General features: G+C 34.9%; 5 protein-coding genes and 1 long non-coding RNA gene across 6 annotated transcripts; 2 read left to right on the forward strand and 4 right to left on the reverse strand.

Moving 5' to 3' along the window:
* The first annotated feature begins 1,542 nt into the window (after window positions 1-1,542).
* Window positions 1,543-4,755, forward strand: LOC106382751. Its single transcript, XM_013822807.3, has 5 exons — window positions 1,543-1,699; window positions 2,379-3,230; window positions 3,309-3,458; window positions 4,094-4,330; window positions 4,425-4,755. The coding sequence occupies exons 2-5, from the start codon at window positions 2,385-2,387 to the stop codon at window positions 4,548-4,550; spliced, it is 1,359 nt and encodes a 452-aa protein (XP_013678261.2). The 5' UTR covers window positions 1,543-1,699; window positions 2,379-2,384; the 3' UTR covers window positions 4,551-4,755.
* Window positions 4,756-5,569: 814 nt separating this feature from the next.
* On the forward strand, window positions 5,570-8,587 carry LOC125597214 (calnexin homolog 1-like). Its single transcript, XM_048771978.1, has 6 exons — window positions 5,570-5,781; window positions 5,873-5,942; window positions 6,684-7,813; window positions 7,895-7,966; window positions 8,061-8,171; window positions 8,247-8,587. The coding sequence occupies exons 1-6, from the start codon at window positions 5,692-5,694 to the stop codon at window positions 8,379-8,381; spliced, it is 1,608 nt and encodes a 535-aa protein (XP_048627935.1). The 5' UTR covers window positions 5,570-5,691; the 3' UTR covers window positions 8,382-8,587.
* Window positions 8,588-8,917: 330 nt separating this feature from the next.
* Window positions 8,918-14,324, reverse strand: LOC106382749 (ribonuclease TUDOR 2). Its single transcript, XM_013822805.3, has 16 exons — window positions 14,305-14,324; window positions 13,977-14,136; window positions 13,320-13,394; window positions 13,125-13,238; window positions 12,911-13,018; window positions 12,607-12,813; window positions 12,319-12,531; window positions 12,129-12,236; window positions 11,779-11,949; window positions 11,496-11,693; window positions 10,857-11,417; window positions 10,592-10,780; window positions 10,431-10,514; window positions 10,156-10,350; window positions 9,711-10,088; window positions 8,918-9,373 (listed from the first exon to the last, which is right to left on the reverse strand). The coding sequence occupies exons 2-16, from the start codon at window positions 14,121-14,123 to the stop codon at window positions 9,191-9,193; spliced, it is 2,931 nt and encodes a 976-aa protein (XP_013678259.2). The 5' UTR covers window positions 14,124-14,136; window positions 14,305-14,324; the 3' UTR covers window positions 8,918-9,190.
* Window positions 14,325-15,613: 1,289 nt separating this feature from the next.
* Window positions 15,614-16,801, reverse strand: LOC125597223. Its single transcript, XM_048771999.1, has one exon. The coding sequence runs from the start codon at window positions 16,676-16,678 to the stop codon at window positions 15,704-15,706; it is 975 nt and encodes a 324-aa protein (XP_048627956.1). The 5' UTR covers window positions 16,679-16,801; the 3' UTR covers window positions 15,614-15,703.
* A 3,241-nt stretch (window positions 16,802-20,042) lies between these two features.
* On the reverse strand, window positions 20,043-20,600 carry LOC125597217. The gene is made up of 3 exons (XR_007331568.1): window positions 20,491-20,600; window positions 20,317-20,408; window positions 20,043-20,217 (listed from the first exon to the last, which is right to left on the reverse strand). It is a non-coding gene; the product is annotated as an uncharacterized LOC125597217 (long non-coding RNA).
* A 229-nt stretch (window positions 20,601-20,829) lies between these two features.
* Window positions 20,830-21,601, reverse strand: LOC106380117 (ribulose-5-phosphate-3-epimerase, chloroplastic). The gene is given in 4 exon segments (XM_048771982.1): window positions 20,830-20,946; window positions 21,031-21,171; window positions 21,246-21,430; window positions 21,502-21,601. Coding segments are annotated over 4 exon segments (543 nt in total).
* Between the last annotated feature and the right edge of the window lie 3,984 nt (window positions 21,602-25,585).

The following is a 25,585-nucleotide window of genomic DNA, read 5'->3' on the forward strand; positions in this document are numbered from 1 at the left end:
CTAACAGAACCGAAGATAAATAGTCATTTTCTGAAAATATAGCAGATGGAAAGATTGAACCGGTTTTATGTAGACCATAATCATATCTATGGATTTTTATAGGAACTGATTTGGTATTAAAATAATACAACCAACTTGGAATATTAAGTTGTGACAAAGATCGTTTAGTTTGTGAATGATAATGTTGAAGTGTTCATATATATAACATGGTTAATGAAATCAGTTTAGTTAATAAGGTTAGTATAAAATAATAGTTCATCTCTGTAAAAAAATGTATTTTTTGTAATAGATATTATATTTTGTTTATAGTCTTCGAAGGTATTATCTATTAAATAAATCACAAGTAACCATATACTATATAAATATAGGGTGAACATTATTTAATATTAGCTCAAAATATTTATGATGGAATAATGCATATATAGTAAATGTATAAGTAGATAATTAGGTTAGTACCATTTTTATGACTAAAATTTGCTTTTAATGAAGAATAATTAAGTTAGTAGTATGAGAAATAATAGGAATTCTAGTTAAATGAAATGGTCCAACTATGACTTGTTTTAAGTAGATTTTTTAGGACTTCTTCCCTTTTAATAGTATTGATATATATTTATTATTTCATAATATGTAAAAAATATATATAATACTTAAAAATAATTTATATATAATATTCATTCCGCGCATGGCGCGGATCTTAACCTAGTACAGCTAATATTTGAAGTACTTTGAACCTTACCTAAACTACAAAAAAGGAAAAGAAAAAGCAATTAAATTATAAATTAATTGACCTCACAAGAATGAAGTTAACTTACGACGCATGTATACACTGGGCCTTAGTGGGTTTGGAGTTTCACAATTCTTCACGGGCCGACTCATACATTTCCCGATCAAGGTACGATTAGATGACGTTAGTGCTCAAAAGCACGTCATAATCTTCTAGAGACGAATGGATGGTTAGGTCTGTGACCGATGTGTATGTTGGTGTGGTCGTGATCAGTGTAAGCGTCTTGGAAGTATGCAACAAAAGACGTCGTTGTATGGAAACTTCATTTCTTATCCAACTGCAGCTTCTAATCTTTATTAAAGTCGGTCACTTAAACCGATAGATAGTGTGTGTGGATGGAATCAAATTCAATTTGTACTGAACTACATCAACTAATCAGTGGGAAAAATATCAAAGAGAACTTTCCTTATTTATACAAAATTCCAAATCGCTGTTTTTTTCCTTGATTAGAATAAAAGCATATGGAAGATAGAAATGACCTGCTTCATTTAACTTAACGTAACTACTAACAACAGAAAAGTTGAAGAGTGAAAGACATTTGAAAGAAATAAAAGTTTTCTTTTTCTAGTAAAGACGTGTCCCTTGTGGTTTGTTTACATGACAGCTTCTGAATAGAACATTCAACTTTCAGTATGATTTTATTTTACAAAACCATCGGTCATCTCAGAAAATAGTTAATTAATATATTTTTTTTGACGAGAGCGATGATGTCATTGGCTACACATCGGAAGCTAGTGTCCTACGTCTCTTCGGGTTATATGAGAGCACCGCATTTCCCATAAAAAATAGTATATCTCTCGAAATGTTCCTCGTGGGACACTTCATTACAGTAACATCCAAGACAAAAGACTTTAGTTTTCTTCAACACACCGAATCGAAGAAAGTTGGTTCTGAGAATTTTCCGTTCGAGCACACGTAAATCTCTCACTCCCTAGCTTTCTGTCTTTTGTAATGGTGTTTTTTTGTTGATAGGGAAGACAGTTACGTAGTACTAGATATGTTCGAATCAGGAACTTATCTAACATCTCTGCGTCCATTTATGTATGAGCTTCAGATTAAGAATAACCGTGTGAAACATTAGTTTTGGCCTCCAAAATTTATGCAGGTTTTTATATAGTGATAAGCTCCAAAATTGCAATTTTTAATTAAAGTTTTAGAAAAAATATTTATATCTCCTTAAATTTCAGATCCGGTCTTGGATCAACCTCGATGAAACATTTGCTTCAAACCTCCAATTTTTTTTTGAAAATATATATATATATATATATATATATAGGCTTTCAAATTTGTAAAAAAAAAATGTATAGGTTCAAAATATGGAAATTCTTCTTAAACCGTGTATAACTCTCTCCTTCTCAATATCTCAAGGTTGACCCGTCCCCAACGAACTTAAAAAAAGATTATGTTAGATTATTCGTTTTTGTAACTTGACATCTTGTAGTTAAATCAGGTTTCAAACTTTCAAGTGGGTTTGTTGTGTTCACAGTTTTATTTCAAACAAAACTAGGTTAAGAGTTTGAGATGTTAATTTCATGATTACGTATTTTATCAGTTTTACTTCATTTATTACCTCTCTATAACGATATCGAAACAGGACAAAATGGCTCGTTGTTACCTGATCATCTCGTCCTTACTTCTTCTTCTGGTCGCGTTAAGCATATCGCCTAGCCACAGCATTAACATCAAGTCCGCAAGTTTCCTATCACCAAAACAAGTCATGACTCCAGGATCAGTCGCAGACCCTTACCTTTTCGACATCGATTTCCCTAGAGGCCACATCGGCCTCAAAGGTTTCGACGCCGAAGTAGTCGACCAAGACGGTAACCCCGTCCCGTTACACGAGACATATCTCCACCACTGGGTTGTGCACCCTTACTACGTGCGTAAAGGTCTCAACCTTTCGCACCTAGACACGCCTAGGAACCTTGGTTCGAGCCCTGATTATATTCTCGTTAGTAACGGAGGGTTGTGTAGGAACAGAGTTAGACAATACTTTGGGTTAGGATCAGAAACACGCAAGACTTCGACGTATGTTCCTGATCCTTACGCGATCGAGATCGGTAACCCGGAGAAAGTACCTGATGGGTATGAGTTCAAATGGCTTCTAAATATTCACGCTATTGACACTAGAGGGGTTGTGGATAAACAAGGATGCACCGAGTGTCGGTGTGGTCTTTATAATGTAACGGTTGATGAGTACGGTCGAGCTTTAGAACCTGGATACAAAGGAGGTCAAGACTGCTGCTACGATAAGACTCAATGTCGGTTAAGAAACGGATTCGACAGTGGAAACAAAACAAGAACTGTGTATCTTAAGTATACTGTGAGATGGGTTGATTGGGACAGCTCGGTTTTGTTGCCGGCTAAGGTTTATATTCTCGATGTAACGGATTCTTGGGAACGGTCAGAAGGATCAACAGGAGATAACCAAGAACATTTTTGTCATGTCAGTAAAGACTTTTCACATCTCTGCTTATTAATGCTTTTAACGTTAGCTAAGGTGTATTAATTGTTTTCTTTTCAGGTGGAATATGACGTGAAACCGTGCAAAACTAAGGGTGATGGGTGTGTCGATGTTAAGAAAAAGAGCTTAATGATGCCGTTTAACGGGTATATTGTCTATGGAGTAGCTCACCAGCACGCAGGTGGTATCGGTGCAGCTCTGTACCGAGAGGTTAGTTTTTAACAGGCCCGGACGTTTGGTGTCTTGTTAGGGGTTTGTTTTGGATTTTCGGTATCATGCACAATGGTCTTATTCATATTTTACTAGTTTTTGGATCGGGTTTGATTCGATTTCGTATGTGTTTGATTCAAATCAAATTATAACCATTGTCTAAAAATCGTACTTAAATCTGGAAATAAAATTAATGAAATTGACAAAAACATATTTAAAATATACAAAAAAAAAAATCAAAAATCTGATTAAAAACTTGTCAAGCTACCTAAACTGATTAAAAGTATTCCAAAATAACGATTCGCAATTCCTATAAAAACTACAAAAAATCTAATTTTTTTTAAAAATTTCTAAATATTTATCTTAACGTAACATATGTAGAAAAAAACATTAATAGATTAACTTATGTGGATTTTTCGGATTTTAGTACGGATTTTAGTTTGGTTTGGATTGAACCCGAGTCCGAAAGTATTCTTATACTCTATTTGGGTATTTTTTATGATGGTTTAGATAGGATCTTGGTTTGGTCTCAGTTCGAATTTCAGGTCTGGTTATAAACACCCAACCTAAGGTTTTAAGCTAATGCAAAAACTTTTTACTCAAAAACTGAGACTCTAGTGTTATGGATTGATCAGGACGGTGAGGTAATATGCTCCTCGATGCCGAAGTATGGCAATGGAGATGAGCCTGGAAGCGAAGCTGGTTACATCGTTGGAATGTCGTCTTGTTATCCTGAACCGGTGAAAGTGACTAATGGAGAGACACTGTCTTTGGAGTTCAATTACAGTAATGTCATTGGTCATACAGGAGTCATGGGACTCTTTTACATCCTCGTTGCTCAGCAGCTGCCTGGACCGGAGAGCTTCTTGCAGGTAAACTGCCGGTAACAGATCTCGGTTTAGGTCAAACCGGTTATTACCATGTGTGTTACTTTACTTAACGTCAGTATTCATTATTTCTTTGCAGGCACATTCGAGTAGTTTGGGCTTTTTAGCCTTTCTTGCAGTGACGGTGGCGGTTGTGGTTCTAATAGTCGCCGTGGTATACCGGAGAAAGAACCGGGAAGATGGTTACCAATCACTTAGTACCTAAACAGTAAAACTATAGATATTCTTCTTCAACATTTTATAGTTTTCCACTTTTTCTAATACCAAATATTAAAATAACAAAGTATCTTGTACTCTTCCACTAGTGTGTGATATTTCTGTAATGGTTGTTACGACTTACGTGTGTAAAAAGTTTTCTTTTGTCAATGGTATGTGGAAGACTCTTGCTCAGCTAGAGACTTTCAAATTGATTAGTAGGCCCAGCTCAATAGAGACTCTCACAAGACTCTTGCTCCTCCGCTAGATTCGGTTCCGGTTTGATTCTTTCTCTTCAGTTTTAGATGTGTAGGATTCACTTTGGTTCTGATTCGGTTATTTCATTTTTCAGTTTAGTTTAGATAACAAAGTTAAAAACCGAATAATATTCGAGGTCATTTTTGGATCATATTCGTTAGCGGTTCGATTTTAGTTTTTTTGGTTAATTTTTGTTAAAAGTAAGAAAATTCAGTTTTTTTACTAAATGTTAGATTTTATCCAATAATTTAGATAAAATTTTGATAATTCAAATAATTTAAAATGTATTTGGAGATTCAGTTTTTGAAAATAGTATTTCAAATTATTTTATTATTTTGAAACTAAATGTAGTTAATATTTATAAGTGTATATAATTATATTATAGAAATTTGGGTATCCATTCGGGTTTTTGTTTGCTCCAGTTCGGTTTTAGTTTTTCGGTTCAAGTTATAGGATCCGTTTTTGTATTATATGATCTAAATCCGAACCAAACCTCATTTTTTAGTTTAGTTTGATTTGGTTCTTTGTTCCTGATAAATGTGTTACTTTTGCTTCTAGAAGACTCTTACTCTACCAGAGACTTTTAAATTGATTACAGGCCCAGCCCAATACTGACGTTAGACTATATCTGTAATAAACATGCACATTACGTAGCAATACAAATTGCGCACGTAGGATACCTCTCTTTCGCATGACGTGGCTTCCATCTATTGGCTCTCACCACGTGGCGAGCGATCTCATTGGTGGAAACAACAAAAATCGACACAATCGACCGAGTCTACGGGATTTAGATATATAAATCACTCAGAGAAACTAAAATCTTCAGGAAAAAAAAAAAATAGATTCAACTCTCTCTCTCTCTCTTCTCCCTCCGATCTACTCGAACCGTTCCGATGATGAGAGACCGGCAGCTATTCTCCGGCCTTATGCTTATCCTAGCTCTCCTCTCGCTCCAGAACCTTTGCCACTGCGACGATAATACGGTAGATTTCGATTTTTCTCGGGAAAATGTTTCCGAATGTTATCGTAGATCTGAAGATTTTTTAGATCTGAGCTCGTTGGATTTGTGTTCAGGTGTTGTATGAATCGTTCGATGAGGCGTTTGATGGTCGCTGGATCGTTTCGAAGAATGGTGATTACGAAGGTATTGTATATCGCTAAACTCTCTGAAACGCGTTTGTGGTTAGTATATGGTTCTGATCTGATTGGATTATGATGATTTAGAGTGGAGTTATTGAAGTGTTCTTGATTCAAAGAAGAATGTTGATTTATTCATTAATGATCTTAAAGTTTGTTACAAATCTTGTATAATAGTGTTAACAAACTAAGGCTTCGAATGTTACGAACCGCCCTGCCCCGCAGTTAACAGAATCTCTACATATACCATATATCTATACGTTTTTATAACTGTTAAAACCACACCGAAGTTAAACCGCTTGTCCCGCACCGTTCAAACTGCGGTTACCATTCGGAGCCTAAACCAGATGTAACCAAATGGTTTACATCATTATTATAATATAATTAATAAACCAGGCATTCCTGAGTCAATTAAGAAACTATTATGTGCTAATAGAATCAAATCGAGTGTGTTGATGGATGTTTGAATCAAATAAGATTATAAGACTTCGTCACCTTCATGTCACGATGTTGTTGAATGGTTGGCTTTATATGCACGTATATGAATAGTAGTAGTATAGATCCAGATGGTTTATATACTAATTAAGATAATAAACCGGACATTCCAGAGTCTTGACCATTATATGCGAGTATATGATTGTCCACATGCTAATAGAATCAAATTGAAAATGTTGTGGTAGTATAGATGAGTTGTTGGTTTTATGATGTGGTAGAAGCTTCTTTGTTAAGACCGCTTTATCTGTTTCAGGTGTGTGGAAGCATGCGAAGAGTGAGGGACACGATGATTATGGACTTCTCGTAAGCGAGAAGGCTCGCAAGTACGGTATAGTGAAGGAGCTTGACGAGCCTCTAAACCTCAAGGACGGAACCATTGTTCTTCAGTACGAGGTTCGTTTCCAGGAAGGGCTTGAGTGTGGCGGTGCTTACTTGAAGTACCTCCGTCCTCAGGAAGCTGGATGGACACCTGAAGGGTTTGACAGTGAATCTCCTTACTCTATCATGTTTGGGCCTGACAAGTGTGGAGCCACAAACAAAGTTCATTTCATCTTGAAACACAAGAACCCAAAGAGCGGCGAGTACGTTGAGCACCATCTCAAGTTCCCTCCCTCTGTTCCTTACGACAAGCTTTCCCATGTCTACACCGCTATCTTGAAGCCAGACAACGAGGTTAGGATTCTGGTTGATGGAGAGGAGAAGAAGAAGGCTAATTTACTCTCTGGGGAGGACTTTGAGCCAGCGTTGATCCCTGCCAAGACCATCCCTGACCCTGAAGACAAGAAACCAGAAGACTGGGATGAGAGAGCCAAGATCCCTGATCCTAACGCCGTGAAGCCTGACGACTGGGACGAGGAGGCGCCCATGGAGATCGAAGACGAGGAAGCTGAGAAACCCGAAGGATGGTTAGATGACGAGCCTGAGGAGGTGGACGACCCAGAGGCGACCAAGCCTGAAGACTGGGATGATGAGGAAGATGGTATGTGGGAGGCTCCAAAGATTGACAACCCCAAGTGTGAAGCAGCACCAGGCTGTGGTGAATGGAAGAGACCCATGAAGAAGAATCCTGCTTACAAGGGCAAATGGAGTGCGCCTATGATAGACAACCCTGCTTACAAGGGAATCTGGAAGCCCAGAGACATCCCTAACCCTGACTACTTTGAGCTGGACAGACCTGACTTCGAACCCATTGCGGCAATCGGTATTGAGATCTGGACGATGCAAGACGGTATCTTGTTTGACAACATGTTGATAGCGAAAGACGAGAAGGTCGCTGAGAGTTACAGACAGACGACATGGAAGCCGAAGTTCGATGTTGAGAAAGAGAAACAAAAGGCGGAAGAGGAGGCTGCTAGCTCTGCTGATGGTCTCAAGAGCTACCAGGTAAAGAAACTAAACCTTTTTTTATAACATATAGCTTCTCGTTATGATTCTTACAGTTATATCTGTGCATGATGTTTGCAGAAGGTTGTGTTCGACCTCTTGAACAAGGTTGCAGACATTTCTTTCCTAAGTGCCTACAAGTCTAAGATCACAGTAAGTTTCTGCTCCCTCGTTTAAAATTTGTTTCATGTTATGATGATGATGAATCGACCTAAAGTGAATTTTGAATATGGTGTTGTTTTTGTAGGAACTGATTGAGAAAGCTGAGGAACAACCAAACTTAACCATTGGTGTCCTCGTCTCCATTGTCGTAGTATTCTTCTCGCTCTTCATCAAGCTTATCTTCGGTGGCAAAAAGGTAATATTCCCTCTGTCATTTTAATATGGAAGTAAGTGAAAAAAAGATAAAGAAATTAAAATGGTTTGCTTGCAGGCGGCGCCGGCAGCAACTGTGGAGAAGAAGAAGAAACCAGAAGTAGGAGAGAGCTCAAAGAGTGAAGATGAGACAGAGAAGAAGGAAGAAACCGCTGCTGCTCCTCGCAAAAGGCAACCGAGGCGTGACAATTAGAAAAGTGGTGTTTTAGAATGACAGAAGAAAAGGGAATGTTTTCGAGATGTTGAAATTATTATTTTTGATTTTTACTTGTGTCGAATTTGTCTTTTCTGCTGTAGAGCCTTTTTTGAGGTGTAAAACCAAGTTGGGATTAGAGCTAAATTGTAGTTTCTGTTACTTTGTTTTTTTACTCTCATAAAAGCAAAACTGGTTACTCCAAAGTCCAAAAAGATTCTAGTGTCTTTATTCGAGTTGAGAGTCGGCTATTCACTGATCTCAATTGTTCTTATGTTGCTTAGTTGCAGTTTTTGTAACTATTGTCGTTGGACGTCTTCATTAAACATAATCTCATGTCATGGCCTTGGCAATGACACAAAATCATATTATTACTTGGGGCCATGACTTGGACCTTGCTGAGCAACATTGATGCAACTCGAATTATAATAACGATTATAAGAATCCAACGACATTAATAAGCTCAGTTTATAATAACGCTTATTAAATTTAACTATCTGAAGAAGATGAACTTTGGAGGAAAATACAAAAGAGGATGAAGCTCAAAGTTTAATTAAAACATTAGCGAAGCAAATGAAAGTCCCCTTAAGTTAATACATCACCTTACCTTATTATGAGATTCTTTTGTCAAACAAAAATAAATAACAAGAACATCGTCACTTTATGATCTATAAACCCCAAAAAAGTATATGAAAAAAAAGAGAATTTCTAAACGTTACAAAAAGTTTGATGCTTTGTAAGCAACAATCTTGAACAAGGTTGATCCCCTCTTTGGAACCAACCATTGATCATAAAAGTTGGAAAAACACTTACCCGCGACCAGGTTTCCTGACCGGAACACTCTCCTCATCATCAGACTGAATGTCTCCGTACTGCCATATTCCTGTCCTAGATTTGCGAGCTTCTTCTTGGTACTTCTCAAGAGCATCAAGAGCTGCTTTCTTGTCTTTATGCTCCCATCTCTTCCGTTTCTCCATCCTCGCTATTCCTTCCTGTTCTCATACCACAACACACATTACACTCTCAGGTTTGTATACTGAGAAAGAGGCGAGGTGTAGTCGCTAATAAATCATTAATTTAATTTTTATATATATTACATTTATGTTATATATTTTACTTTTTAGGTTTATCTATAAAATTATTTTGATGAATTATGAAAATTAGACAAATTAGTGATTTGGAGTTTGATTTAAATCGGTTTAAATGGATTCTAACAGTTTTAACCAATTTGAATCACATAAATCGAATTTCAAGGTGGCCGCCTAAACCTATTTTTAGAACACTGGATTTATATAATGAAAATACTCTTCATAAGATTGAGACACTGACCTGGAGCATTGCGGCATTGACAGAGATCTCATCATCGACAGCGATGAGAGTAACAGCGAGCTCTGTTCCAGTTCCTTGGCCTTTCACTTTGCCTCCTGATGTATCTCTTTCCTCCACCACTGCCTTGAACTCTTTACCACTCCCCAGCGTCACCGAATGTAGATACTCTCCCGCTTCAGGACCAAAGTCCTCTTCCAGGCTTGGAACTTTTAAATAGGCAAGTCTGCAGAGCTGCGCGAGTCCTGGTGCTGAGGACACTGAAGCCTCTACAGGGCGAATTGCGCTGTACGGAACTGTTTCTTGGTTCCCATAATCGATGTAGAACACTTCGAGTTTGTCCTCTGGAGATTGAACTGCTCCTCGTGGTGCATTAACAATCTGAATTCAAAGTAAACATACAATAAGAAGAACTAAAGGATGGGATATTAGAGGTTTGATGAGTTACCATTGCACGGTTCCAGGAGTTATCGAGGCTAAACTGTGCAAGGACGATGTCACCCTTCTTAGGGTTAAACGATCCAACAATGGGAGCGTCTTTAAGACTCAGAGATGCAAGCTGGTTTTGAATAGAAGCTACTTTCTGATCGCCAACCGTCTGAACATAGAACTTACCGCCACCAAGCACTTCCGTGACAACAACCTGTAGCCAAAGGGAAATTAAGAGTGAGTTAATGTTTTGCTTTTAGTATTAAAACTCTTGACTCGTTGGTTAAAATTCACCTTTAGTGTTTCCTTCTGTCTTGTTTCTACTTTAGAACCACCACCATTCACAACCTCCTCTCCTTCAACATAGTTTTCCCAGATCTGTGGAATAAAACAGTTCAGCAATGCTTTTCTTTTGGAAAAAAAAAAGAGATATATTAATATCTATTGGTAGTTACCTTCAGTTTCTGATTCTTAGCAGATCGTTCTGCCAATTCAAGAAGATGAGCTTCTGGAATCCTGTCTGCACCAAAGCCAGTCTGCATTTTTGCCACCCCAGCTTCAAGAAGAAACGTTGCTGCGTTGGTCTTCCCCTCCCACATTGATCCCAAGAAAGTGCCGGTTCTATCCACAGTTTCAATTTCGATCTGTTGATTATAAAAAGACGATATAAGACTCATATATAGAAAAAAAGGGAATAAAGAAAATGAGATGTCGTATTACCTCGACATCTCTCTGCATGATCTTGCGTCTCATTAAAGCAATAGCTTCTTCTGAATAGGGTTCTCCACGGCCAGGACATCTGACACCAGAGAATGCAAAGGCGATACTGCATGTTTCTTTGGGAATGTATAGCTTGAACCGATGTCCGCTCAAGACGTATTCCACAACAGCAGATATTCTCCTACTTCTGTGCAAGGATGGCAAGAAGTCTTTGGCTTTCTTGGCCGAGGCCACAGTCAGGTCTGTGACGTGCATTGCTGGAGAGTCCTTTGTCGATTGGATTCCTTTCTTCCCAGCAATAGCGCGAGCTTCTGCAGCTAGTAGAGCCTCGTAATGGTTTGACCTCTCTTCAAAGTCGCGATGTCTAACCACAGTCCCTAAGCCACGGGCGATTATGAGTTCAGCTATATTGACTCCGGGAGCTGATTCAGCAGCATCACCCTTGGTAGCAGATGGTAGGAACACTGAACCAAAATCCATAACCCTGGAATCGCCAGCTCCAGAAGTAGTAGCACCATCTGCTGGGCTGATCTTCCTTTGGTATTCCATTTGCACATTAACCTGCACCGGAAAAAAGAAGAAGTCAGGGGTCTTGCTCCTGTGGATAGTTTAAGTAAGAAGACACGAAGCAACTAATACCTGTTTTCCAATAAGCTTCTGTCTCAGAAACTCCTTGGCTTCCCGAGCATAAGGGGCAGGTTTCTCCTCTCTGCGTGGGTTACCGATTTTAGGAGACCTAATGCTCGAAAGACAGACTCGGCGCTCTGCCATGGGACTCCCGAATGGTACAGAGTCATCAGCTACTACTAAGCAGTCCCCACTCACAACTTCCACTACCTGAAGAGAGTAAAAACTATTAAGAACTAAGGACTAGTGAAATGGGGACATAGTGTGCAACGTGTGCAAGCAAGCAAGCAATTACCTTCCCAGTAAAGTTCTGGTCATGAATTGCCTTAGAGTTGCTAGCTGGAGGGACATAGTTTGACCACATTTTCACCCGGTTCTTCTTGCATTGAAGCTCTGCAGCTTTCAGCTTCTTTTTGGCTTCTTCCTCCATCATGTTGGCACTCCACTCAACATACTTAGCAAGACCCTGAGCAAAAAGAATAGCAACAAACGTCATAACTTTTATTCAGCACCATCAATATATTATATTGCCAGTGACTTCTTAAGTAAGTACATTGTTGTGGCAAAGTGAAAAATTTTTTGGCCAATTAGTTCATTATGTAATCATGTTGAAAAGAAAATAACTGTTTAAGTTAGACCACATACATTTTCAACCAGCTCCAGACCCAAGTCTTTAACTGTTTCCCCAACAGAGTAGTAAACTGACCCAATCAGATTGTTGAATTTGTCAACACCTTCAAGAACAATGCGAACCTGAAAAATCCAGCTCAGACTTAGATCATTCAAATTTTAGATACAGATACATGCGAATTAATTTGTTGCAATTAGTCCTTACATCTCTATTAAGAACACGAAGCTCAGTAAAATACTTGGCTTCCAATGCAAACGGATCAGAGGAAACCTCAACGGACGATACTGCTGAAGCAGCGAGTCTCTGGGCGGATGTTAGAGGACCACGGGGCTCAGCAGAAGCATCTTCATTTGGAGCTGATGTAACATCTGGCTCAACAACAGTTTCTTGTGTGGATCTCCTTCCCATTGATGGAGCCTACATAGGATATATCATGAAATTAATGTAAACTCCTCACACATCAAAAAAAGAAGAAGAAACAAGATTACACACCTGGAGTCCAGCAACAAACACTTGCACAAACTGAAATTCAGGAAGAAGATAGACACGGATGGTACTGCCATCGCGGACTTGCTCAACAATAGCTTCCATGGGCTTGCCTTTACTTGCGGCTAAAAGACCCATGGCGTCAAAATTACCAGAGTCCCCAACGGCAGAAGGAGGAAGGTTCCTGACAGATGCCTCGGCAGCACCAGGAACCTGGATCAAGTAAAATTCCATCAACAAACCAAGAAAGAGTACATGAGACTAACTTTCATAAGTCAAAACCAGAGAAACAGTAAAAGAGAGCACCAACCTTGCTCCAACGGCCAAGCCCTTCCTGCTTAGCCATCTCTTCAAGCTGTAACAGCTCCGCAACGTAAGGACTAACTTTATCCTGATTCTGCTGACCTGGCTCTCTGACCTATCCACAGTAAAGGCATTTCTCAACCATATCAGAAAGCTGACACAAGCATCATACACCATAAACAAGCCCCTATCTAGTGAAGTTTTTTAAAACGGTTGATCACCTTAGCCCAGCCATTTTGAACAACAAGCTTAGCAAGATTTTCACTGCCAAGGTAAACAGAGCCAAATTCTCTGCCAATAGCTTCCACTTTGTAGTCCACTTTGAAAGTGATCTCCTGCGCAACAAGAAAAAAGCTATCAATATAAAGAATATTGTCAATTACTAGCATAAATGATTAAGTGTTTGGACATAGCACCTTCCCAATGCAAAGCTTCCTCAGAAACTCCCTGCTCTCCCACGCAAAAGGCTCGTCTATACCTCCCCTACGAGCCTGAAACCAAGGAACAAACCAAACAATGAGAGAAAAAGCCTAGACTCTAACAAAAATCATGTAAGCTAACGTTCTACACATATGATTTATTCCAATGCTGTGTAAGAAAGTGATTTACTTTTTCCAATTTCCGTACATATGAAAAGTTATTATAAGTCATGTTCGTTTGGTTGCCGCAGTTTTCGGCGTCAGCGTCAATGAAAATAATTGTTGTTCGTTTCGTAGACGTCGTCACAGACGCAGATTTTTTCGACAATTTGACGCGAGGACGCATCGTTTAGACGCAGTACCAGCGTTAATGAAACGAACAAGAATTTATTAAAAAAATTGACGACGCAGCTGCAGGTAGCTGCTTCAACTAAACGAACAGCACTTATATAGCTTTTGAAACTTTTGTTGTTAAAAAAAAAAAGAAGTTTTTGAAACTTTCTGTTGGTAGAGTATTCATTTCATCCACTTAAAACATGATTAATGGGATTCTTATCGTGAAGTTCTAAGCAAAATATAAGAAACAGTTTCTTAGCTTAACTTAAAAAAAAAAAAAAGAAGCGCCTATAAGAGAAAAAAGATTAATAGAGTCACCAGTTTAGGAGCCATGAGAGAAGACAAAGTGATGGTCTTTTCAGGAGGTGGGCCGGGCCTGCTTTGGGCCAAAGCCGTGATGACCAAGCAGTCTCCGGAGGTAACAGCCTTCACTCTCCCTTTAAACCACTGCTCCTCACTTGCCATCTTGGCTAAGATCCTGCATTGGCTCGAATCAATCAATTAACACGAAATTCATCTCTCAGATCGGTTATGCAAAAAAATCACAATTGAATTCACGAAGCTCTATGCATTCGTCTCGATCCACAAGAAACGGATTGGGTTACATCGATTTGGATCTAACGAATGATGATTCCGATGAACGAACCTGGATTGTTCCGTGATTGGGGGAGGGAGCTAGATCTGGAGAAGAAGTGAACGAAACTCTATCTTAATCTCTATGATTGAATCTGAGGAAGAAACAAGGAGCTGAAGAGAATGAGAAGAAGAAGAAGAAGAAGAAGAAGAAGATTGTGCAGAGGAGGTGGAATGAAAGATATATAACACACGAGCACATCATGCGGAATTAAAAAAAAAAGCGAGTGTTAGACGTTTTTGCCCCCGTGCTTTCAAATGTATTACCACTCAGTGCCACTATGAGAATGTTTTATGTTTTTAAATTAATTTGGAATTAATCATATTTTCCCCTTTTATTCAAAAATAAATGTATTGAACAAGTGCAATAAAAACATGTTTTTTTTTTCAAAATAAATTAACGAAAAAATGTTAAAAGTAAAGGTGACTTTATTTAACTTGGATAAAATGAGATGATCATTCTATTAATTCCACAAAAATTAACAAAATATCAAAAAAAATCAAATCTTGACAAGAAATTAATAAAATGAATCTATTTAACTTTTTCTTATATTTCATTCATATGATCTCATTGATTTTTATTTCATCAGTCGCCTCTTATGTTTAACATTTACAGCTTTTGTTTGACTTGTTTCTTCATTCTTTTTGAGCAAGACATCATTTCTTAAAAAGCTCTAAGACCATTTTAATTCTACTCTGAATCTTTTCAGCTCATTAAAAAAGTATAATTGGTTTGTTCAGATTCTCTCCATTATAAGAAAATTAGATATGTTGTTTTAGAGAACTTTGCTTTTGTTCCAAACAGTTCACTGTCAGTTCAAAAAAAACTTAACTTCAAGTAGAGAGATTAGTGATAGGGACCACTCACTAGCTTTTGTCCTTTTTAGTGTAAACACGATCACTAACATAAAATGGTATTAAGATTCTTTTAATTCAAAGGACAAAAAGACAAAACTTATATTGATCTTTGGCAGTTTCAATATAAATGTGACATCTTCTTCTTCTATATATCTTTGTAATGAAAGATTGTTCTTGGACTTATATATGCTCCACAACAAAACATTCCCTGTCTTAATGTGAATCTGCTCAACATATTCGTCAACTAAAGGAAGTAATTAAATCATTGAAGGAATATACACATATTATGTCGGCAATGAAATTCCATTGTAGGAATAATCAAATGTGAATTTCAAGATTGACATTAACTATAGTTTTGTTTGTATATATACGACTTTACATTATAAGAAAATAAATTAAAATCAGATCAATAAGAGAATTATACTGATCATGTAATTAATTGAAGTGAAAGCTACTTGAGAAAATATCCTTTAAAAAATCAATAATCTCTAAAAAGTTTGTCACCTCCTTTCTTGGTTCTTTATCAATAATTTACATCAAACCAAAACAAGAAATCACAAGATTTCTTGGAAACATTTTGGACCTTTGATGCATATCTTCATGTCATCTGTTCCACAGATTTGGATCTTGATCGTATACTCATCTTCTCTACCTTTCTTCTGATCCTCATCGTTCTTGAGGCAGCTTTGGTAAAAGAGGAAGCTGACTATAGTGTCAAGAACCAAGAAGAGAGCGTATAAGTAAGCTATTAACATTCCTTCTACAGCTATCGAGGTGATAACTCTGTCCTCTTTGTAATAAGACCTCACTACTCTGTACTGAAACAAGGCTTCCACTCCTGCTAAGCCGAGATTAGTAGGCAGAGCAAGTGCCAATGCTGTTGAAGCTCTTCCACGAAGGAGAAGACACGCCTTGAGAATTGTTGTTGTGTATCCTCCTGAGGAGGGAGAGAATGTTGATGAAACCAAGGCTAGGTTGGTGATGACATATGCGTTTGCGATGATGATTGAGTAGATAATGGCTGAGACTAAGGAGAATAGAGTGTAGACGTTTCTTGAAGAGAGTCCAAAGGATGCTATGAAGAAGCACAGAGCAAAAGCAGAGGCGTTTGCTGAGAGGAGGAAGAGAGAGTTGCAAACGTAAGTTCTGAGAAGAGGAAGGTAATAATAAAAAGAGTCGTGGTTGTTTGAAAGGAGTTTGATGACGTAAGCTTTGGATAAGAGGAGGAAAGTGAGGGAGAAAAGGAGAGTGAGCAAAGAGGAAGAAAGTGTTTGTGAGAGTTTAAGGCTTAACATGTTGAAGAAGTCAAGTGAAGAAGTGAAACCCGCTCCGTGGAAGAGAGTGTTTAACCTCAAGTGCAATGAGGAGGAGGAGGAGGAAGAGGAGGAGAAGAAGGCTTGAGAGAGGAGGAGAGCGGCAGAGAAAGGGAGGGCAATGGCGGCTGCGGTGGTGGCATGGTGGTAGTTTTGGAGGAAAGTGTGGATTGATCTTCTCATGATCTTGCTTGAATCTTCCATTGTCTTCTTCATTCTAGTTTTTTGCAATCTTTTTCTTTGAAGATGTGTTCTTGAGTGATCCACCAAATCTTGAATGAGTTTTCTCAAATAAGGTCCTTATATAAAATATCATATAATAATAATTATCATTATATTTTTGAATTAATTGTGGGTTGAATGGATGTTAAAGAACGGAATAAAGAGAGGCCAAGGGATTTTTCCTGGTGATAAGGAGTTGTTTAGAGGAATTAATAAAGAGAAAAAGATTAGGATAGCACCAAACCAAGTTTTTGTTCCCAAAGTAGCACTCAAGGCTCAAAGTCACAAAAATAGGTTTCATTAAAGAGGTAAATATACACTTATACCCCTTGGGTTAATTAATCCAAACCTTAGGGTTTAGAGTTAAGGGAGGTGGGGTTTTGGAATTAGGGTTTAAAATTTTATAAAAAATAAATACTAATAAAAAATAAAAATTTATAAAACAGTTTCAAAAATTATTTTTAAACTATAAAAGAAAATTTGAAAAAAAAATAAAAAAAAAATTCAAAATTTTTTTTAAAAAAAAAGTTATAAAAATTTCGAATCTGAAAACATATAATCTGAAACTATAAAAAAAATTATTTTTTTTTATTTTTTTTATTTTTTTATTTATTTTTGTTTGTTTATTTAATTTAAACCAAGGATATTAGGGATATTTTACCCTTTAATGAATGTCATTTTTGTGACTTTCTCCTTCTAGTGCTCTTTTTGAAACATAAACTTCAAAAGGTGCTATTATTGACAATTGCCCATTAATAAAATAAGATTTTATTTTTCTTCTAAAGCCACAAAAAAGCAATGGAAATGATATTTTCTTGTGAGTAGAATACAAATCATGAATTATACATAACGTTTCCTTGTCAAGTTTAATTGGGAATAATGTATATTTGTTTCTTAGGTAATGTTGTTATGATATATATATATGAATCTAATATTTTGATACAATAACTAGAAAAGTCTTTTGCTTGTGTGATATGCTTAGTGATGCAATTGGATTTGGATGCTTACAATACCCCCATTGCATATATTATAACCACATATTGAATTGTGGGAGAATGATTCTATGTATTAGTATTCAACTGAAAGCATAATAATTATAGGTTTGAGGAATTTGGAAAGCTTAGCTTTCAAGAAATTGAATGATGATCAGAGCTTAAAAGAGTAAGCTAATTTCTATATTGAAAAAATGGTGCTAGTCTTATGCCTTTATCATAACTAGGTGGGCTATAAATATATATATATGTATACAATATCATAAATTTTGAATAATATTAAATATATATATATATATATATATATATATATATTTTAACTTCAAATAGTTTGGAAATCAGTCGTAAAGTTTCCATAAATTTGATATAAAATAATTGGTGAATATTTAATAATAACAAATGCTGGTGGAATTATAAATATGTAATTATCACATTAACTTCTCCAACATATATTATGCACCTTTTTCGGCCTCTTATTATTTTTCTCGTAATTATTTCGTTCTTCTTATTAAATTTTTGCTAATGTTTTCCTAATTTTTTAAAATTTTTGCCAAATATTTATTTTCTCTCTTTAAATAGTAATACAAACCATACAATCAATGAACCAAAAAGCGTCATTTTCCATTTGATAATTGATATACTATTAATAAAAATTTAACTAGAAACCGAGTTCATATAACAATGCAAAATAGTGACGTTTTTATTACCAAAATTTAACACAGTAACTTTCCATACAAAAAAAAAACAAATTTCCCCAGTGAGACGAAAAGAAGACACTAAGGCGGCAGCAGCCTCTTTGTAACACAGAAGAAGACGAGTAGAACTACGATCACGAGGAGTGGTCCGATCACGGTGAGGATCAATCCGACACGAACGCCACTACCACCGTCGCCAATTTCTTTGAATTCACAAAAAGGCGAGCTAGGGTACTCCTGGATGATGAGTTCTGTTCCATGGAAGTAGCAACTGGCTTCTGTTTTTCTGAATAGTCGGAAGTAGAGGTTCATGGCAAAGGATGCTCTTTGGTTCATTGATTGTATAGTTTGTATTATTATTTAGAGAGAGAAATAAATATTTGACAAAAAATATAAAAAATAGAAAAACATTAGCAAAAATTTAATAAAAAAAACAAAATGATAACGAAAAAATAAAAAGAGGCCGAAGAAGATGTCTAATATTGGCCGGAGAAGTTAATGTGATAATTACATATACAATTCCACAAACATTGTTATTACTACATATTCATAAGTTATATTTACACCAAATTTATGGAAACTTGACGACTGATAATTAATTTGCACCAAAATTAAGTTTATTGTGAGCCGGTTTCTAAACATTTTATGACTTAAATTAATATATTTTTGATGACTTAAATTAATATTGTTGAATTATCACTAAATTCATGCTATTACAAATAGTTTTTAGATTTTATATTTTCAAACTATTTGAAGTTAAAAATTATATTTTTAATGTTTTAAATTGTTATTTAAAGTTTATGACATTGTATACATAATATATATTTTTATACAATAACATGAAATACAGTAAAAACTCTATAAATTAATAATGTCGGGACTTTGATAATTTATTATTTTATAGAGTTATTAATTTATAGAAAATTTCTTTTTTAATATTTATATATTTTGAATTATGTTTTATGTAAAATAAAAAAAAAAAACTTAATTTTACGGTATTTGTATTGATTAAAATTTACATATACAAATTTTATGTTATTCTTATTCGAATTTTTGGTGTATAAAAAATATGTGCTGTCAATGTAAATGAATATTTTTAGATTTAAAATGACAAAATACATCAATATATTTAGAAAAAATAAAGATAGAATTTAATGTGAATAAATAAATTGTACAATATTTTTTATATTTATAATTTTTGTATACAATTAATCATTAATTTATTATCTTATCAGATTATCTTATCAAGTTGTGTCATATTTTACACCGAAAAACTTGCGACTGCTAAAAATTATTTATTTATCATGTTGATTAGTTTATTAGGATTAATTTATGAAGTTTCTACTGTATATTATGCTTTTGATGCAATTGTGGCATGCATTTGGTTTGCAGAGTTAATGACTTGACTTGGTGGCTAGAGAGTTTTTCATTAAATTGTGTGAGTTTTGTTTTGTTTCTTGTTTATGATTCTCTATTTCTATCGTTTCTTGTTATCTACTATCCATTTTTTTAATTAATGGCAGATACAAAATAATCCAGGCGTGATCCATCAATTGTTGAGTTCCATTAGAAAAACTAACTAATGTTATGATCATGTTCTTACAGAAGAGCAAGCTAAGTGATCAGAGTTATGTGTACAAGTGACCATGCTTTATTTCCCAAAAACAAAAATACATAATGCACCAATTTATTAACTATTACAGTGTTTCATTGCACAATGTATGGAATCTGCAGATCCCCAATCTACAAGACAATGGTACACAAGTAGTATATGAACTATTTTGAAACTGTAGAGTAACTCTGTTGAATGGCAAAAACATCAACATCTGGACCCTTTTAGTTTATCCTGAAACAAGAGTTACTGCAGTTCAGATCAAACATGTGCATCGCAAGCCAAGTCTTAAGATACTAACATAGACATTCAGTTAAGGCAAAACCAACCAACCTAAGATTATAACAGAGTATTTTTTAGCTAGTTGCTTCAACATTACACAGCCACAGCTTCTGGTTTCTTGCTGGTCTTGATTCCTTTTATAGCTGTAGATTTTTTCAAAACAAACAAAAAGATTATTCTCCCATAAACTGAGCAAGTTTATATAAAACTTTCCAAAGTCTATACCTTCTGCATAGTCTTTAGCTCCAAATACAGCTGATCCAGCTACTAGAGCATTTGCTCCAACTTCAAAACCTAGTACACAACTCACAAAAAAGATTCAAAATCAAGAGATTCCCTGCAGTAAAATGCGAGAGTTGGAGGAGTTTAGAGGTTCACCTTGTATGCATTCTTTGGAGTGACACCACCATCCAATATATATTCTATTGCATTCAATGGGGTTTCAGGGTTTAGTACAACTCCAGCATTAGCACCTAAGCTCTTTATCTAAACATAACCACAAAGGTAAGCTTAACTGTAAGAATAATATTCCACCAGAAACAAAGCAAAGGAAGCTAGAAGATATCAGTGATTGACAGTGCGATGCAAATGGATGGTTGATGACTGCTCACAATGTACACTGACTATATCTGCACCGGCTTTGATAAAGTCTGGCACCCTCTGATCCGGCTCCACTATCATCTGGTTAGAGAGAAAAAAAGTGTGACTTGAAACATCAAGAAACCATATATATAGAGATAAAGAATAAGGAGAGAGTGCTTTTACAAGATGAACATCCAAGGGAAGATCAGTCACATGGCGCTAAACATCAACCACAAGAGGTCCGATTGTGATGTTTGGAACAAAACGACCGTCCATCACATCAACGTGGATCCAATCACAACCTGCCAACTCTACTGCTTTTACCTGCAAAAAAAAAAAAACAAACAAATGAGTGAAACTGAGAAGATAAAAAAGACAAGAAGTCATTGAAACAAAACCTGCTCTCCTAGTTTGGCGAAATTGGCAGAGAGAATCGAAGGAGAGACAATGATATCACTTTTGGAAAACTTATCAACACGAGCTGATGCCTTCACAACGCCATGAGCTCTCCTTCTGAACAAAACGTTTAGATTACCAAAGTGTGTGACTTTGAGGATAACAGTTAATGCAAGAAAGACTGATTCTTTTCAAATGATAACGTTTACTCTCCCAATCATATCCACAAACTCATGAAAGGCATTCACTTTTAAGTACCTGGAGAAAGAAAAGGAAGTGGGTGTTGGTAAAGGAGCGACCTTTGAGGCCTGAGACCGAACCCATTGACTTGTTGGGTTGATGAACAACACAACGACATGTCTTCTTTTCTTTCAGACAGAAACCCAAAAGAGTTTGTTGGTGGGTTTTAACTTTTAAGGTTAGTACTGAAGAGAAACCTCCCACCAAATCGTTCTATCTCTCTTTTGACTCTTCCTCCTCCAAGAAAGTTGTTGTTGTTTTTTTTTTACGGCAAAATCTTGCAATTTTCTACTGTTTCGCCACGTGTGATTACGGTCTCGTGGACAACGCCTTCTTCATCTTCTGATCCAGTGCAGGGTTATCACAAACGGTTGGCTATGTACTGCTGACTTGTATATTCATCTGAACGTACAAAACAAATGTGGGCCTATTGGGCTTAGCCCAGTAATAAATGATTTATAAACGTACAAAATAAATGTGGGCCTATTAGAGCCCATTAAAATGATTCATTCAAACATGATGGTTGAATATATATAATATAATTTTTGGATGGTTCTCCATCATTCAAATTAGAAAATTAATAAAAAGAACTGCAAAAATGTGTTGGTAAACGAAAATAAAAAATCCGAAAATAAAAAACAAAATAGTATTTAGGTAAAATAAATAATCCGAAAATGAAACATACAGCTAGCTAGACAGTGCCGATCCGAACTTACGTGGCGCCTAAAGCAGACAAAAAACTTATGCCCTTAAATATATACTAAATTTTAAACTGCATTTTTAGGTATGTAATCAAAATAATGCAATATACTATTAAATCCTAATTTGTTAACAAAATAAAAGAAAATTCAAAGAGCTTTAAATCATAGTATTCATGAAAATAATGTTTGTATTCATGAACTTTGAATAACTAAATATTTAATCCAGGTTGGTTACTAATCTTATTTTTGTAACATTTTCTGTAAATAAAAATAAAAGTTATATAATATAGCAACATATAATAAAATTACATTAACATCAACATCAATTTTCTTTTGTTAAGAAAGTGTAGAAGTTAACAACTGGTTAATTTAAATCGCTTGTTATAATAAATGTCTTGTACGTAACTATTTATCAAAAATAAAATAGAAAACAAATGATTACTTTGATCATTAATAAATTACTAGATTTTGACCCGCGCAGGCGCGCGGGTGTATATTTTGAAAAATATGTTGATATTTGTTTTTCATGTAATTATTAGGATTTAGAAAAATGAATCCGAGGAACATAACCGATACCGATTCAAAGATATAGTACCAAACCCAAACATAAATTGATTAAATATTCTAATTATTCAAAATTTTGTTATTTAGAGAACCGAATCTGATCCGAACCGAAGTATTTGGATATCCGAATTTATCTAAAAATAGATTTATATACTTATATATATTAATTATTTTTAGATTTAACGTATATAAAACATAAAAAATGATACTTTTAATTGGTTTAAATACTTGAAAAATTATATAGATAGTCAAAAGTAAATATCTGAAATAGTTAAAGTATACTCAAATCACCAAAATACTTAAAATAATTATTGATTTCGTATCCAAAATTTTAAATCAAGCCAATTGATATGTTAAGCTTAAGTATTATGACATATGTTATTCAAATTTATACGTAATATATTATTTTATTTATACATTTTGAGAATTTAAAATATATAATGATTTAAGACTTTAAAAATAATTTAAATTAGTTATCCAAACCCAAACCAAACCCGCAAAGATCCAAATCGAACTCAAACCAAAATTTAGAAACATTCTAATAAGACTGAAATCTTTGACCCGAAAACCCAAATACAAACCGATCAGAACAAACCCGTATGGGTATCCAAAAGCCCATCCCTAGTCATTATTATATATCGTATTTTATCATCATATAATTAATCGTATTTTATATGTACCATCATATAAGTAATCATATAATTAATAGTATTTTATACATACCATCATATAAATAATTACATATATTATATTTTTAAAACTTAATATGAAATATGAAAACCATAATTTGAGTTGGTATTTCAAATTGGGCTTTGTATTATATTTTTCTTATATATATTGACAATATTTTTTTATAATGGTTATTGAAAAATAGTTTAGTAAAAATCCATTTTTGAATATATGTATATTTTTGAATCAATTTTTGATATAAATCAAATTTGAATTATTATTTTGATTTGAAATATGTATATAAAGTTTAAATTTTGTTTTATGGTTAGTTTAGAAAAAAAAATTTTAGGGAATTAGATTGACCCATTTTGGTATATTTTAAAGTGGCCTAGATAACTTTCAATTTTTTAAAAAAACATAAGCCCATTACTTTTTTCTTAATACTACTATCCTTGTTTTCAAACAAAAATATTTTTTTTTAAAAGACTGCAATCCATGTTTCCAAACACTCCAAATTTTTAAAAGTCCTATTCAAGTCTCCAAACACTCCAATTTTGTACTTGAGTTTTAATAAGATAGATTCTCCGAAGAAAAAGAACTGAAACAAAATAGGAAGAAGAACGTCTACTTTGAAATATAACTAAGGTTTGCTTAATTAAATGATTTATTTAATGTATGTGATAGAGAGACTAACTTTGTTAGAAAAAGTAAGAAACTAAAGAAAAGTAGTACTAAAAGAGAGAGTGAATCAAATACATCAACTGTAGGACTTGATGAGAAGGAAATAAACCATTAGATTAAGGTAATAAATTGTTCAGATTTGGTGCTCCTAAATTATCTAGAAGGTTTGGAGCCTAATTTGGTTTTACGGGTTTTAGTCCAGGAGCGGCCTTGCAGTTAAGTCCAACGCGGGTGGATCTACATGAGTTAGATTTTTAATTGAGTTAGTTTGAGGGTGGAAAGAGGAAAGAAGTGCGCAAAAAAAACTTAGATGCGATGAATAAATGTGATAAAGTAGCAACAAATGTTTTTTTAGAAAACCAAACTAACCGAAAATCACCAAAAATTTTGGTTAGACAAGTTGGTTCAGTTAAAAATCTTAGCCCTATTATTTATGATTCACATGTGAAGAGAGAGCTTATTTATTTGGAGTTGAAAATATTTCAGATTACATAAGAACTACAACAACATATTTTATAACAGTTCACACATTTTAAAAATTTAGAGATGATGAAAACACCTGTTTAGACCAAAGTTAACTAAACTGAACACCAAGAGCAAAACCTCAAACTAATTAACTAATGCTAGCAACTCAAAGCCATATCCAAAACAGATAAACAAAACCGATCATTTCACATTGTTTGTTTGTTTAAAATTTTCCCTAAGTTTTTTTTTTTTTTTGACTTTTATGTAGGCTAAAAAAGGTTCCAAATATTATGAAAATATTCATGCAAACTTTAGCAGTATAATTGTCGTATCTTGTAACCGATTATACTTAAATTAAATACTCTTTAAGAAAAAATAACAAAACCGGCCAAGAAACTACTAAAATAGGCTTAAAATGGTTGGAATTGCAACAAGTTATTAAATTAAATTATTAGTAATGCATTCTAAATATAACTGATAATTAAGTATGTCACCATGCATAGTTGTATTGCTTTCATTCGTGTGTTACTATATTTATTCTCAATATTTCGATAAATAAGGTCTTTGTACAAGAAAAATGACAAAGAAGGTACGTAAAGGTTATGGTGACATATAAAATTGGATAGGAAATTCATAAATAAAATAATCTAACTAATACAAAAGTTGTTTATAATTTACAGTAACGAATATTCATGGACGAGGGTGAGATTATCATATCAAGAGGAGTGGGATAAACTCATAAAGAAAAAAAAAGTAGAGACAATTGAAAGAGGCGATCGTCGACGCAAGCAACACTTCGGACGAATGATCGAGTGCGTGATGGATGACATTGGTCGTGTAAATTGCGTAGTTCCGTGTCACTTTGTTTAGATCCTACTGCATTTTTATAATCACTATAAAAATCACTGAGGGCCGGGGGGGCATTTACGAAAGGAGAGTAAGACTTCACTAAATGATTTGTGTTTCTAAGGGTTAAGGTATTTTATGTAAGTTTTCTTTTTGTGATGTTTTCGCAAAAAAGA

This window comes from Brassica napus, unplaced genomic scaffold, assembly GCF_020379485.1.
Source record: "Brassica napus cultivar Da-Ae unplaced genomic scaffold, Da-Ae ScsIHWf_1388;HRSCAF=1968, whole genome shotgun sequence".
NCBI lineage: Eukaryota > Viridiplantae > Streptophyta > Magnoliopsida > Brassicales > Brassicaceae > Brassica > Brassica napus.

What these genes read in the sequence shown, in the direction of transcription:
- LOC106382751 (XM_013822807.3), top strand. Translation starts at nt 2,385, where the DNA reads ATGGCTCGTTGTTACCTGATCATCTCGTCCTTACTTCTTCTTCTGGTC. An exon ending in GTGCAGCTCTGTACCGAGAG is followed by an intron (nt 3,459 to 4,093) that starts GTTAGTTTTTAA and finishes TGGATTGATCAG; the next exon opens with GACGGTGAGGTAATATGCTC. An exon ending in GACCGGAGAGCTTCTTGCAG is followed by an intron (nt 4,331 to 4,424) that starts GTAAACTGCCGG and finishes ATTTCTTTGCAG; the next exon opens with GCACATTCGAGTAGTTTGGG.
- LOC125597214 (XM_048771978.1), top strand. Translation starts at nt 5,692, where the DNA reads ATGATGAGAGACCGGCAGCTATTCTCCGGCCTTATGCTTATCCTAGCT. An exon ending in ATGGTCTCAAGAGCTACCAG is followed by an intron (nt 7,814 to 7,894) that starts GTAAAGAAACTA and finishes TGATGTTTGCAG; the next exon opens with AAGGTTGTGTTCGACCTCTT. An exon ending in TTATCTTCGGTGGCAAAAAG is followed by an intron (nt 8,172 to 8,246) that starts GTAATATTCCCT and finishes GTTTGCTTGCAG; the next exon opens with GCGGCGCCGGCAGCAACTGT.
- LOC106382749 (XM_013822805.3), bottom strand. Translation starts at nt 14,123, where the DNA reads ATGGCAAGTGAGGAGCAGTGGTTTAAAGGGAGAGTGAAGGCTGTTACC. An exon ending in ACCAGAACTTTACTGGGAAG is followed by an intron (nt 11,694 to 11,778) that starts GTAATTGCTTGC and finishes TACTCTCTTCAG; the next exon opens with GTAGTGGAAGTTGTGAGTGG. An exon ending in AGAAGCTTATTGGAAAACAG is followed by an intron (nt 11,418 to 11,495) that starts GTATTAGTTGCT and finishes TTTCCGGTGCAG; the next exon opens with GTTAATGTGCAAATGGAATA.
- LOC125597223 (XM_048771999.1), bottom strand. Translation starts at nt 16,678, where the DNA reads ATGAAGAAGACAATGGAAGATTCAAGCAAGATCATGAGAAGATCAATC.